Below are 15,522 nucleotides of genomic sequence, written 5' to 3' on the forward strand. Positions count from 1 at the left end.
GCTACTTTTAAATTATATACTCTTCGAAAAAGTAGGGGAACCTGAACTTTGAAATCTGGTAAAAGAAAACCCATTGAGGAACGTTACAATGACATTCATCTCGTGGATGCAGCATCATTTCTCGTGTATGCAGCATCGCCACACGCAAACACATTGCATGGGAAGCACGTGCACAACATGGCAGCCTCCTAAACGTGCATGGGGTGTCATTATGAATCTTGGCGTTTTTCTGGCAGGTCGATAAACCACTGTAGACCATTTTTTTCTGATCCCATATATATTTTCAATCCCATATATCTCCCAATTTCGACAGTCGTACATTGAAAGTACAGTTCCCTTACGTTTTAAGAGTATATTTACATTTTTCAAATGATCCGACTATTTAACTCACGCGTGGGCAGTCGGAACACACGTATGGTGTCTGTTTCACGACTGTCTCAGCTAAATTCAATGACGTTAGTCGTCAGGAAACACTAATAATTATCATTTACCACCTGCTTATTACCATGTTACCTGGGCGTGTATGATACCACTTGATTCCAACTCGCCTCACACACCTTTGCCATAAACGTATGGTGGAATCAATGTGTTGGTGCTGGCATTCAGCGAATCAATGTGTTGGTGCTGGCATTCAGCGAATCAGTGTGTTGGTGCTGGCACTGAGCAGCTGAGTCTCCTATGGACACCCGTCTCACCTTACCACGTGGTGTATCAGATTTCATGTCACGAAATGTATTGTTGTGATGTATATACCACAGTCTTCCTTAAGTCTGCAAGAAGAACTTTTGTATATGTTTTACTTGTTCATAATATTGATGTATGTATTATAGTTAGTTTGGCAGCTACACCTACCTGAATGGCATATTTCAGGTTACATGGACGAGCAGTGCTATTGGACAATAGACTTCGCCCTATTCGGTATCTCGGAACGACTTGTGAAACTATCCAGGTCCAACGTTTACTCTGCTAACAGTACGTGTTTCATCAAGTTCCGAGCTAAAGCAGGCTACAGACTGATGTTCAAATTCCTGTCGACTGAGATGGATACATGTGATGACTTCCTGGGTGTTTACGGTGACTCCATCACCGCTCCAGACGGTGAGTGAAACCCATCCTCACCACACAAGGATTAGTGGTTATGTCAGCAAGCTTAGATTAGTGGTTCGGGAGTTCTCTACCTCTGAACCCCTTCATTACTATTCTTGATGACAATGATTTTAATGATGATGAAAATGGTGACACGTTTATTAAAAACTACACACTCGCACATGCACCCACACAGACACGTACACACGCACACACGCGGATTGACGTGGTCGTTAAGTTATATTGAAAATAATCGTTCAGATTATTATTCTGTAAGGTGAACTCAATGACAAAAAAATCTGTAGACTTAGTGACTTGGTTTTACCGAAAACTTACAAATTTGAGCAGTAGTTTACTTTGACTGTGACACCCGTATAATTAATACAGATATATGTTCGTGTCTGTTTCACTTAGCATGACGACAAACTGTAGATATCTGTAGATGTGTGCCGTTTCTTCTAATTTCTTCAAGAATCAACTCTCAGAGTACATTGTGTGATATAAGGAGAAGACATGACATGCTTATTCATCTGTCTTTCAGCGATCAATGTATTTGTGTGTACTCAGCCACATACAGTATATACAACTCCCAGCAGGACAGGTTTCTTGTTATTCGTCAGTGATGCAGTGGGACATGCTGGAGAGGCGTCCGTCCTGGTGTCAATGTTCAAGACCAAGAGTACGTACCAATGGAACATTCACTGAATCACACATGCGCTGTGAAGAAATTCTTCTTGAAATAAATGGTTATGGTTCCCAAGCATGCTAGAGAATACTGAACATTAGCGGTAGCTGATAAACTCTTGTTCCTGTCTGCCATTAATTCTTTGGATTACCAACAATCTTTCCTAACGGTGAATGTTAGAATTTACATGGAACGAATCTTGTTTTATACTTAACATATATCCCACTTTCTAACGCTTAGACCCATGAAGATTCGGGATAGAACTGGTTTTGTTTTCGTGAGAGGTGACGAACTATGTCGAGTGGCCAGTCTCGCTGACTGATTGACGCATGTCATCATATTCCTGTTGCCTAAGATCGATGCGTCTGGTGGTGATCACAGGATTGTCTGGTCAAGTCTCTATTATATATAGACAACCACCATATAGCTGGAATATTGCTGAGTGCTACGTCCAGTCTTCTAACGCGTTGAAGTGACTCATTTAGCGATGAGGAGAGTAAAACACATTCTACTACCTTAACCCTTGGACTCGAGCTCCAGATTCGTGAGTAATCTGATTCACATATTCACTCACTCACTCAATCAGTCACTTACATTGCAGGTGGTTCTTGTGGCGATAGACATTTTAACTGCGACAATAGTCGCTGTGTCCCCGACGAACTGAAATGCAACTCACGGGACAACTGCGGCAACAACCATGATGAAGAGGAAGGATGTCGGTGGTGGCTGGGCTTGGCAATCGGTCTGTCCGTCATGGGTGTTTTCGGAATCGGCGCATTAATCTTCTTCATAATTTTTCTCAAGAAATACTCCGGTCGTAAAAGGGTGCGTAAATCACTCATTCTCACAATATGTGCACAGTTCCTAATCTCCCTACACAATACACGTTCCGGCAAATGCTTCATTAATACGTTACAGTACATGATTGATTTTATTTAAAATCGAAGTGGCAACATATTGACTTATGCTAGTGACACAGTTTGCAGCCTGTGTTTGTGAGAAATACCCCAGCTAGGAGAGAACTTGTCAAAAGAGGTTTCCGAATGTCGACAACAGGAAACGGTACATAGACAACGTTAGTAAAACGACATGCTGAGATGTGGAAACAAGTATCTAATGACATGCGTTTTAATATATGCACGATGTATACTAGCAATCGTTTTAATATATACACAGTGTATACTGTCAAGCGTTTAAATGTATACACGGCGTATACTAGCAATCGTTTAAATTTATACACAGTGTATACTGTCAAGCGTTTAAATGTATACACGGCGTATACTGGCAAACGTTTAACTGTATACACGGTATAATCTGGCAAATGTTTAAATATATACTCAGTGTGTAGTTGCATGCGTTTAAATATATACACGGTGTACACTGGGATGAGTTTAAATATATACACGGTGTGTACTGGGATGCGTTTAAATATATACACGGTGTGTACTGGGATGCGTTTAAATATATACACGGTGTGTACTGGGATGCGTTTAAATATATACACGGTGTATACTGGGATGCGTTTAAATATATACACGGTGTGTACTGGGATGCGTTTAAATATATACACGGTGTATACTGGGATGCGTTTAAATATATACACGGTGTATACTGGGATGCGTTTAAATATATACACGGTGTGTACTGGGATGCGTTTAAATATATACACGATGTGTACTGGGATGCGTTTAAATATATACATGGTGTGTACTGGGATGCGTTTAAATATATACACGGTGTATACTGGAATGCGTTTAAATATATACATGGTGTATACTGGCACACTGCCCGTATTGTTCAATGTTTTCTGGCTCAGAACAATGTTGATGTACATCCCTTCTAGTGACCGGCAACAAACGTTCTTGAGACACGGATATTTTTAATGAATACTTGCTTTGGCATAAAACTGTTCTAAACAAATGTTTGGACACTGTGACAGAGTATCCAAATTCACATGTCAATGTAATGTGTGCAAATCGTGACAAAATGACTTTGCACGAGAAATATTGTGAAGAATGTGTTAGAGTATGGATATTTAAACCTGGGTAGAGCAGAGAATGTTTCATTCTTGACAAAGACACTTTGAAGGGGTGCAACGTGGAAAACGCATAAATTTTCTCAGCAGAATTAAACAATTGTTACGCCAAGCCCAAAAGAAGACGTTGGCGAGTTATTGGAATGCTTCAGTCAAGTGCTCCAGAAGGAGAAAGACAAAATGGAACGTGTGGCACCGACACAAACAGACAAATCACGCCAGAGACCGTCCTCGTAGTGGTCAACCCCCTGTAACGAACCTATGTCAAGGCAGCTGGATTCGACAGACACACCTCCGGAACCGCTTCCAGCCAGAACCAGTCACGACAGATACCATCTGGACTGAGGCGGATATCACCACAAACGTCGACGTTTACGGCGTTTTGGAATCATCGCAAGACATCCATCAAGACGTGCGATTGTGACGTTACAACATCGCCAGCGACGTCTACAGTGGGCAAGACAGCATGTGAGATGGACTTAACGTCAATGGAATCCTGTCCTCTTCCCGGATGAGTCAAACGTTTACCGTCTACGTGGCAAACGTCATGCTGACAATTGTGTCATGGAAATTGATCGGTTTGGAGGCGGCAGCGTGATGGTCGGGAAAATTACGGCTACACACAAGGCAGACCTTTTCATCGTGGCTGGTAATCTGACAGGACAGTGACATTGGGATGAGGTTCTCCAGCCAGTCGTTTTACCGTTCATACAGCAACATGGACTAGGGGTGACACTGCAGCAGGACAACGCCAGACCGCACACTGCCCGTATTGTTCAACGTTTCCTGGATCAGAACAATGTATACATATGGAAATTAATTAAGCAACACCAAATTCAAAGACACATAAAAACTTAACAAAGTTTAACGAAGTAATTTTGATGATTGATTATTCAATTTTGATGTATTGACATACAGCATGAGCTTTTCATGGGTTGATATGACGCGCGTGAAGCTTGCACAGCGCATGTGCATTGCTTTAACCTCAACTTTCGAAAAATGCACTTTTTCCCTGGGGTGTTTACAAGCGCAGGTTGTCGATTGCATTCGGTTTTTCATTCATTTCAATGTCATGGCACGTAGGAAATTATCAGAGGCCACTCGTTGGCAAATAATCGGCATGAGGAATGCTGGTATGTCTCTAAGACAAATCGGGACTCAAATCGGACGACATCATTCCATAATTTCAAAACTTTTGAAAAAATACCGGGCCACTAATGAAGTTAAAGACCTGCCTAGACCAGGAAGACCCAGGAAGACCACAGTCCGGGAGGACAGAGCTTTACTGAGACTTGTACGGCGCAGGTCCTTCGACTCGAGCTCTCGGTTGAGACAGGAGTGGCTTCCAGGGAGACCCATCTCGAACAGGACTGTTCGGAATCGTCTGAAAGCTGCAGGATACCGGGCAAGGAGGCCAATCAAGCGACCCAGACTGTCTCCAGCCCATAAGGCAGCCCGACTGGCCTGGTGTAATGACCGTTTGCACTGGAACATTGCCTCTTGGAGGAAGGTCCATTTCTCAGATGAGAGCCGGTTCTTGCTGCACATGGTGGACGGTCGTACTCGGGTCTGGAGGCAGAGGAACACAGCAATGGCTCCACGGAACATCCAGGAGACTGTGGCCTTTGGGGGAGGTTCCGTTATGGTATGGGGGTGCATTTCCATGAACTGCAAGTTGGATATCATTACCATCCGTGGCAACCTTAACGGTGTTCGTTACCAACAGGAGGTTCTTGACAGGGCTGTGGTACCTCATTTTGAGAACCATCCTCTGGCAACGAGACCCATATTTATGGACGACAATGCTAGACCTCACAGGGCGCATGCTGTAAATGATTTTTTGCGGCAAAATGCAATTGACAGAATTCCATGGCCTGCCATGAGCCCTGACCTCAACCCCATTGAACATTTGTGGGACTTTATTGGCCGTCGTGTGAGGCAGAGAGACCCACCAGTCCATAATCTCAACGAATTGACGGCTGCCCTGCATGAGGAGTGGAACAGGATCCCCCAGAATCAGATCCGGAGACTCATCCAAGGAATGAGGAGGCGTCTGGAATCGGTGGTGCGTGCGCAGGGAGGACACACTAGATATTGATGAAAGTCGGTGTGCAGACTCTCAGATGACTGTTCTTTCTTTCCATGTGACATTTGTGTTAATACACCTGACAACAACGTCTGTGGATGAATAGTAAATTGTGTCCATTTTTTCATGAATTTAAGACAGTTTTAAGAATTTGGATTTCGTTGCAATAAAGCAAAGTCTTGATACTTTTTCCCTTTAAGTTGTTTGTCAGAGATCGTCTGTTGAATAAAAAAGTGTCAAACTATATCAACCCGGCATATTTTGATTGTCAGAACACTTCAAAGTTGCTCCAATAGAAAAAATTGGGGTGTTGCTTGATTAATTTCCAGGTGTATAGATGTACTTCCCTGGCCAGCTAAGTCACCGGACATCTGGCCTATTGGGCACGTTTGGGAAGAAAAGGAAAGACGCTTGTGACGCTCCACCTGTAGGGCTGCAATAGCTGGTAAAACGTCTACCTGAGATCTGGGACAACATTCCGCAACCGTGCCATACACAACTGATGGTGTGTCGCCTGTGTCAAGTGTCACCCCCCACTTTTCTGGTGGTTATAGCCGGTATTGGAGTGGGGTTGAGCTTTCAGATTGGTGTTTTACCCTTTGAAATTGTCTCTAATTCGACATTAAGGCTGCCATTAGCAGGACAAATGTATATATGTTTTATGAAGTAAAATGTGTTTCTATTAGCTTTGTTTTCTTATGCATTTTACACCATTTTAGTAGCGTCACAAGAACTTATGTTGTTGAGTATATTTAAACAGTGTGTAGTGGCCGGAGTTTAAGTGTACACGCGGTGTATGTTGCAGACGTTTTTTGTGTTTATGTCTGTTTCGTGGTGTCATTTAATGAAACGCAAGGACAATACTATGTACAACACCCACCCCTTCTTGACTCCAGTTGCTGTGTGTGATGTGATAACTAGGACGTTTTGTATTCACAGGTCCAGAGCCAGCCTGTGCAAAGTTGGAGTCTCGGCCCACCCCAACAGGGCTGGGCATTCACTCACGCCTCCAGCACCTCTGGGAACCAACACCAGGTGCAGCATGTTGACCAGTCGTATCCCACAAAGACCGATAACACCACACAATATTGGGATATGGAAAGAGGTCAAGGCCAGCAGTCATCCTTCGTAACCTCCACTTTCTCCGAACCTCCGACTTACACAGAAACGGCCCCTGCCCCAGCTGATTACACCCTACCAGCGGGCAGCGTCACGACACCCCCTCCTGCCCCTGTGATGCCCTCTTCAACAAGAGTGTCAACATCTCAGACTGGAACATACGGTCCATAGAACATGTAACCCTCAACTCTCGCTGTAAGCAGGGAAAGGCTTGCAATGGACATAGTGAAGCGAAACTTGGCACTGTTGGTCCTTTTCTACATAGCAACCACCAAGAGTTACACACTTCTCCCATCAATTTATGCACCTATCATCATGGTCTAACTGACAAACAGTAAACGGCGATCTTGACGGAACGTGTCTTTATCAATGGCTGAATGAAGTCAAAGAGAAATTGGAGCAATTTCCACAGACTTCCGAACACATTTAAACTGGCTATACCAATGTTTAACTACTTCACACGATGGGGCTTTATCCCACAAGCTGCTTTTATTTCATCAAATGTCTTTTGGAGAGCGACCTTTCAAGTACAAAAACTTTACTTCACTGCACGATACTCAACTCGCCCCACTGTTACACTTTGTTTCAATATAACGTATCTCAAAGAAACGGCTTTCACAGTTCAATGCTCAATATCACCCACAGCCATACGTGCCATTACTCACATGAAATTTCAGCCACGTGTAAAAACCAGAAGTGGAGAAGGGAAAATCTTTAATGGTACATACAGTGACACTCACGCGGTAAGTCTCAGATTGCCGTACAACGTACACACGCGCACGCACACATACGATTACGTTCACACACCCACGCATGTGTGAAGCCCACTTTTGGTGTTTGATAATTTTAGAATATTGCTAAAAGCGGCGTAAGACCAAACTTTTAGTCAGTCTCTAAAAAGTTATCACAGACGCCATCTTGCCATGTTTACATCAGGTGACCATGTCAGGATAATTCTCAGAGGAGTGACCATATTATCAGCGTCAGTTGATCAGCGTGCGCACTAACTGCATTCTCAACTCCCCGGGAAGTATTCTGATTTCGAAATTCCCAAAGATCATTCTTGTCCATGTTCAGTTAAACATTTTATTCCGTGTTTTTCACAGTATGTGTGCACTAAGCTGAGACTGTTTCCTTCACTGTATATTCTTAATGATGTATTTCAAATGACACGCCAGTTTGCCCTATGTTGGTGTGGTTGTGATGTGTACACACGTGTGGTGATGATTGTATAAGCAAGGAGTTGTGCGGTTGATATGAATGTTAATATGGCGTTGAATGGCAATCGTATGATAGTGGAATTGTCTCTGCACAAATGCACCCTGTGTGCAGACCTTCCTTCAAAGAATATACGTGAATTTGGGGGAATGATTTGCTGTATTTTGTTATGTATGTATATTTTATTTGATGTTATTTTATGATTTTATGTATCATACACAATACATTGTAAAACCCAGGAGTCTTGTTTTGAGTTGCTTTTTTGTTTGTTTGTTTGTTTGTTTGTTTGTTTTGTTGTTTCTTTTTTGGTTTTTTTTATGTTGTTTTTGGGTTTTTTTTGTTTTTTGGTTGTTTTTTTTTGGTTTTTTGTCGTCTTTACGTTCCAATATGAAAAGCTACAGCGTGAGTGAGTATAGTTTTACGCCGCTTTTAGCACTATTCCAGCAGTGCCACGTTGGGCAACATCAGAAATGGGCTGCACACACTGTGCCCATGTTGGTGATCGAACGTGGTCTTCAGTGTGAAGAGCGAACGCTTTAACCATGAACGATACCAACTTGAGGTCCTTGTACTGAGGACATCGGTCTGTGGACTCTGACTCACGTACAAAGGGCATCACAATGTACACCCCTCGAAATATATTGCTTCTAAGTACAATAAAGGCGGTAAAACCCATTCCACAGAGTCGACTGTGATTCAGACTCGTGTCATTAGCATGGCAGCGTGTTTAATAGTACTTTCAGATAGTGATGATATACTTTCCTGAAAGGTAAGCGTATCTCCCGTCCTGGTGGTCCCTGTTGATAATAAAACCAAAGCCTAGGGAACTGCCCACCTGAAAAACACATAGCGAATGAACGATATGTGTATCGGACATTAATTTGGTCAAATTTGGAAAGATCTGTCACGTATCTACCATAAAATGTTTAGAAAGCTTTATTGGATGTTGAAGCCTTGATCGGATATCTTCTGAGCACGACTCGTTTGACGCTCTCTGGAATCTTCCACTGGACCAAAAGCAGAATACTACACCATTTAGTAAACGCAAATACGGTACAAATACATGTTATGGCCGCATTTGCATACGTTACCCGATATATCTGTGTTATTTCACATGAACCTGCACAAGCACATTTCTCATGTAAGCTATGAGCGGATTTGCAGACATGTCCTTGGATGTTTTATAACTTAGACACCATAGAAATTACCAATACATACCCCTTCGTTGTAATTTCCCAGTTCTTTCTAAGTTTAATGGGATTGGAAACGTGAATATTTCCATAGGAGGAGAAACATTTGTAAACTGTATATGTTTCAAATATTTTCATGTCTTAGAAACTTCTGTTTAATTCAGGGTATTTGTTTGACCTGTGTTGTGTGTTATATCTATTACACCAATGGCACTAAAGTGGGATGACCTCCTGGGGTCCCATTGTTTTATTTTCACAAATGCTGTAGTCACTGACATAAAGATTAATATGACCTCGTGGATTTTCGTCCATTTTTATTGTTGTACAACAAATCATATAATATGTCATAAAATATGTCGTTTAACATAATTTGTCATGCTTCATGTAATGTCACACATCAACAAAAAATCATCGAAAAGGATAATTGATTAGAATGGTTCAAACAAACAGCTTATGGCAACTAGACTAAAATTTGACATTTGTAGTATGTTATGGCTTTTGTCATACTACAGAAATGTGTTAACTCCCTCTTTTATGATAAACTTTAAAAAGTGTATTTTATTACGAGAAAGATTACGTTTAAAGGGCCATTGCCTTTACACCCCGTTTGGCTCAAAAGCGGATCGATGAATTGCTCAAAAGCTAATAAATATAAAATGCTCAATGACACTTTGAACATAATCAAAACATCAGACCAGCTCTGTAAGCTTTTGGCAAAATTTATGTTCTAAAAATAAAAAAGGTGTTTTACAAACTATCATCAACATATTGACACAGTTCGGTATTTATCACGAGGGAGGAGTGCAGAGACAGGGACAAAGTATAATTTGAAATCTTAACAAGGTGTAACCCATGGTAACAAAGTGGACTGCAAGGAACACGTTATTTGGATGTGATAGAATTTATGTATCTTACCTATTTCGGTATTGTACTGTACGGATTATTATGGTAAGTAGTGTACTCTTACTTATTTCAGTACGATTTTCTGGAACTAGGAGTAACTTGCATTTCTCCAGCAGTCAAATGGGTGAATGAAAACGTGTAGAAATGATGGCCTTTTAATAGGTGTCTTCTCAACCAGTTCAAAACCGTTATAACTAACATTCTGAGAAAATTATGAATCATGTTCTAAATATAGTCTTAATCACAGTGTAAAAATATTTTTACCATTTATGACAGTCACGATAATTTTCGGCACCTGACATATCAGTAGTTACCGGCCAAATCATAGGCAATATATAGTTGGTTTATGGATACATCACTTGTGATCACGGTACATAACATGATACAGCTTATCAGTTGATGACCAAATTTATTTATTTATTTATTTATTTATTTATTTATTTATTTATTTATTTATTTATTTATTTATTTATTTATTTATTTATTTATTTATTTATTTATTTATTAGACATATATTAAAGGATCATATGATGCATCTTATCAGTTACAGCATCACATGACGTTCAGCTATTTCAGTTGTCACGGAAACAAATAATCATTTCTGGATACTGTTTATTGATTGGGTGATCCATTAGGTAGCCTAGCAACCCACGTATAGGTCATGTGAGGGGATGAAAAATCAGTGTGATCAGCCGTGAAGTCGTTCAACATGGCCACTGGGCATCTTGTCAGGGATATATATTCAAGCGTCTGAAGAAACTGACCTAGTAGTTAGCTACTAGAACTTTTAAGAATCATGCATTTGTGATGTCTGGAGCTTAAATTTTACACTACTCACCACGAAGTATTGTACGCAATGAATAGTACATAATACACGGTTTGTTGTGTTTCTCCTCGTAGTAGTAGTAGTAGTAGTAGTAGTGGTAGTAGTAGTAGTAGTAGTAGTAGTAGAAGCAGCAGTAGTAGTAGTAGTAGTACGGTGATGGCGGTGGTAACAGCAGCAGCAAAACAGATCAGAGACCATGAACTCCGATAGAACATTATGGGACTACCTTAATCGACATATCAGTGTATAAATACCAGCACCATCTGTTGCGGCTCAGCAACTGGAACATGCCTCCTACAGGTATGGCAACGGACAAAATATTGCACTTTTGATTATATATCCGTAAATGTAACGATTGGTCATCTCTTCGTCACTTAAGGTCTCCGTTACGAAATCTGTATACACTGAAATATATCTATCATCTTTAAAGGTCCCATGCATCCAAAAAGTCTAACATAATTAAAACACAATTATCACTTATTCATGGTATATAAAACGCGCTGCTGATTATGAAAGAAAACAAATAAACTAAATTATAAGCGTACAATCGCAAATCAAAAATGCAATATTTTGTATTTTGGTTTATCTCCCTCGAAACGAAGCAGCTACGGTACAGTCAGAGCCGGTGGGTGTGCAGTCAAGTGTAACAGACCTTTTTCATTGGCCACTGGTTCATTTGCCGATATGCTCAGCCATCTCTTTGTTTATGGCTTATATGTCCTATAGATGTTAACTGAATGTGGCCAGCGATTGAAACTGTGCATTGCATATTGTCATTAGCAGACAGACAGTCAGACATATGAGCGTCAGTAAACAGGACATGTTGTTGGTTTTTGGTTCTTTGCTGTCTTTTTTTTGTTGTTGTTGTTTTCTGTTTTTTGTTTTATTTGTTTTTGTTTTGTCTTTTTTTTTTTGCTTTTTGGGGTTTTGTTTGCTTGTTTGTTGTTGGTTTTGTTTGTTGGTTGGTTGGTTGGTTTGTTTGTTTGTTTTAAGTCACATACGTGGGTAGATTGGTATTATAGATGATTTTTGCTTCACTTATCACAGAAAATACTGTTCTCTTAACAGCAACACACGACATGATTGACTAACAAGCCCTGATAGACTAACAAGACCTGATAAACTAACAAGACCTGGTAGACTAACAACTAGTCTCTGAAAATGAACATAAATTACAGTGATAGAGGGTTTTTTAAAATCAAAATACAAATGTAATGTGCAACAAAAGGGAACCAGAGACTGTCTTGATTTTCACAATTCTTGGTAATCTAGACTTACCACACATTCCAGACTTGGATTGGCTGTATTGGGTATATTTGCTTCAGGGTCAGTATGACAGACTGAAGGCCTGAGTGACAGACTGAAGGCCTGAGTGACAGACTGAAGGCCTGGGTGACAGACTGAAGGCCTGAGTGACAGACTGAAGGCCTGAGTGAATAGACGTGAGTTTATTAGAGTCACCGTATGATTTGTGACTGTCGCCTATAGAACATATCTATCTTAGCTTTCATAGATAACTGCACCTACTGATTAAACTGACAATATTTGAAGTTGTTATTGTGATAATGTAATCTAGTTTGACCGATACATTGATGACAGATGTGTTTCCAGGATGACCCTTTGCGAGTATGCCACGAAAGGAATGAGGCACACGTGTGATTTGATGAACTTACAGTACAGATACACTCATTGCACCTTGGCTTTGTTCAGAGATCGGATTCTTGTCTTGGATTATGCACGATGTCCGTTAGCAATGTGACCCATGGAAGGTTTAAGGTAGTGGAACGTGGTCACTGGTCTGTTTCCACTTTGCAACCACCACCACCATCATCACCTCAAGTTATTAAGCACCCGGAAGAAGCCACTACGTCATGGATTTCAAGAACTAAAGTTCCTAAACTGAAAGTCAAAGCGTAACAGTATCACTGCTCTCAACAAGCAGGAATCTGCAACTCGTACTTGCTGCAAATATTGAAACTAAGGTCAAGTAAGTGTCTTATTACTTACTGGGAGTTCAAAATATGACTTGATCATTATCATATTATCACAACTAACCTTAGTGGTATAGTGCCATCTGTGTCTATGTTAGAATCGGGGACTTCCTCTCCCTGGAAGATGCCTACTTGGCAAGCACTTAATAAAGGGTTCTTCATAATTGTCCCATAATTCATACACGTTTGGATACTGTTTCCTAATGCGCACTGATATTAAATTTAGATAATCAAGTAGATGTTATGTCTAATTGTATGCTTTTGCTGTGAATCCTTTAACGAAACAAAAAAGAATTTGGTATTTATCACTTATAAGGATATCAAATAACTATCGACATTCCTTTCTGACATGGCTGTACAGATAAAGGGTTTGCACGGATCGAGCAAAGCTGGAACGCCGATTTTATGCATGTATTTGCCAGATTACGATCAAAATACAGACATTCCACCACTGAAACTGTCCAATCAAACGTTCGAAATCCATACCGCCATTCACTGTCAAACATTATATTTTGTAAAGAAGTCTTTAATAAAACAGAACGACGTACGTAAATGTAACTCCGTTAACATGAAACTTTTATCAATTTGGGTATCGTGGTTGGATCAGAATAACCTGTATAGAATACACTAGCCTCGTAGACAACACTTGCATTGGTCCACACATGGACAATATCAACTTGTTGTAGAGATTGTGGAGATTGTTTGTAGTACACTCATACAGGAGTGGCATTTGTGGCCTAGAAGTTACAGTATTTGTGTCGCTAAATTCTCCAAAGAGATGTTCCACCTCTCTCTGGTGGAAGTCAACGCATCGTTCATGATCGGTGCTGAAATTGTGATAGTTTGTTGTGGATGGCTTTTCCCACACCTTTTTTTCTCGGAATCGCCACCTCGCTGATAAACAGAATAAATGCACGTGACCGGTTTTCCTGTGGACGTCGAGATAAAATGAAATATACATGGCGTATGTTTCAATGCAGTTTCATATGAATAAATGTGTGCTATCCGGCTTTTGGTCGAGAGGAAGATTTGAAAGAGTGTCAAACCAGAATAAATGTGTGCTAAGGAGAGGAAGATTTGAAAGAGTGTCAAACCAGAATAAATGTGTGCTATCGAGGGGAAGATTTGAAAGTGTGTCAAACCTGAATAAATGTCAAATGAATTTTCCTATTGCCAAGTATGTTGATTGTGTGTTTTTCAGGTGAACAACTCGCGAGCCTTTCGATTTCTCTTTAATAGTTGACAGCAGGTCGTAGGATACTCTTGCCTTCAGGAAACAAAGAATATCATCACTATCTGACGGTGACTATTAAACACACTGTCATGCTCACGACATGAGTCTGAATCACAGTCACTCTATGGAAAGGGTTTCATCGCCTTTATTGTAAGTACAAACAATATATTTCGAGTGATGTGTGTTGTGATGTCCCTTGTGTGTGTGTGACTAGGTCTCAAATACCATAAGTGATCGGCGGACGATGATTTTACATAGTGAGAGAGTTAATATTTAACGTCACATCGTCAATGTTTCAGCCATGACGAACATTTACATAGAATTACATGAGATGATATAAGGCAAAGTAAGATAAGATAAAACTTTATTGTTCCTGAGGAAATATTATTGTATCAAAAACGACCTAAAAAGAATATATACAAAATTCACAAAAATATACAAAATAATTACATGTAGAAATGAATGCTGATGATTCTGTTCAGTTAACAACAGGTAAAGAGGCTGAGTTATCGCATGCATAACCGCTCTTCAAAAACAGTTGTTGCATTAATCGCAGACAGTCGTGTTCCGACTTCATTTCCATGTTTGTACACCGACTGTTAGCGGGCTACACTGATAATAATTACCCTTAGGCTAGTATTCTAATGTAAACTAAACAGAATATCCATCGCATCCGCTTCCCTTCTTATATTTGTGCGTAGATCCCAAAACGAGCGAGTTTCTCAGACCAACAATGACCTCCAGTTAATTGTACATGTATCTTCATATTCGAGGGGCCGTTGGGTAGCCTGATGGTTCAAGCATCCGCTCGGCACTCCGAAGACCTGAGCTCGAATCCTCACATTTGTTTGAGGTCTGAAGCCCATGTCTGGTGCTTCCGGTCGTGACATATTAGAACATCGCTAAAAGTGTTGTTAAACTTGACTCGCTCAGTCACTCACTCACTGTTCATGCTCTAACGTAAAGTTTACGGTAGGCAGCGAAGCACAAGACGCATTAATATGCTAATGTACAATATCCAATAAAAATATCACTCGAAATATGTATACACAACAGAATACTGTAAATCACCCCAGATATTTCATGGATATTCCTTGAAGGTCTGCAGAAAGAGTACATATGGACACGGTTTAATCACACCACCATTAG

The 15,522-nt window shown here is 40.5% G+C and overlaps 2 protein-coding genes across 2 annotated transcripts in view; both read left to right on the forward strand.

Annotated features, from left to right (window-relative positions):
• The window catches only part of LOC137258492 (RNA-binding protein 39-like), a 378,418-nt gene that overhangs the window by 316,763 nt on the left and 46,133 nt on the right, over positions 1-15,522 (forward strand). The window lies entirely within an intron of this gene.
• LOC137259012 (uncharacterized) lies at positions 212-8,904 on the forward strand. The gene is made up of 5 exons (XM_067796714.1): positions 212-236; positions 871-1,098; positions 1,628-1,765; positions 2,373-2,596; positions 6,832-8,904. Exons 1-5 carry the CDS (start codon positions 212-214, stop codon positions 7,180-7,182), a joined length of 966 nt encoding a protein of 321 aa, XP_067652815.1. The 3' UTR covers positions 7,183-8,904.

Source organism: Haliotis asinina, chromosome 12, assembly GCF_037392515.1.
Source record: "Haliotis asinina isolate JCU_RB_2024 chromosome 12, JCU_Hal_asi_v2, whole genome shotgun sequence".
NCBI classification, from domain to species: Eukaryota; Metazoa; Mollusca; class Gastropoda; order Lepetellida; family Haliotidae; genus Haliotis; species Haliotis asinina.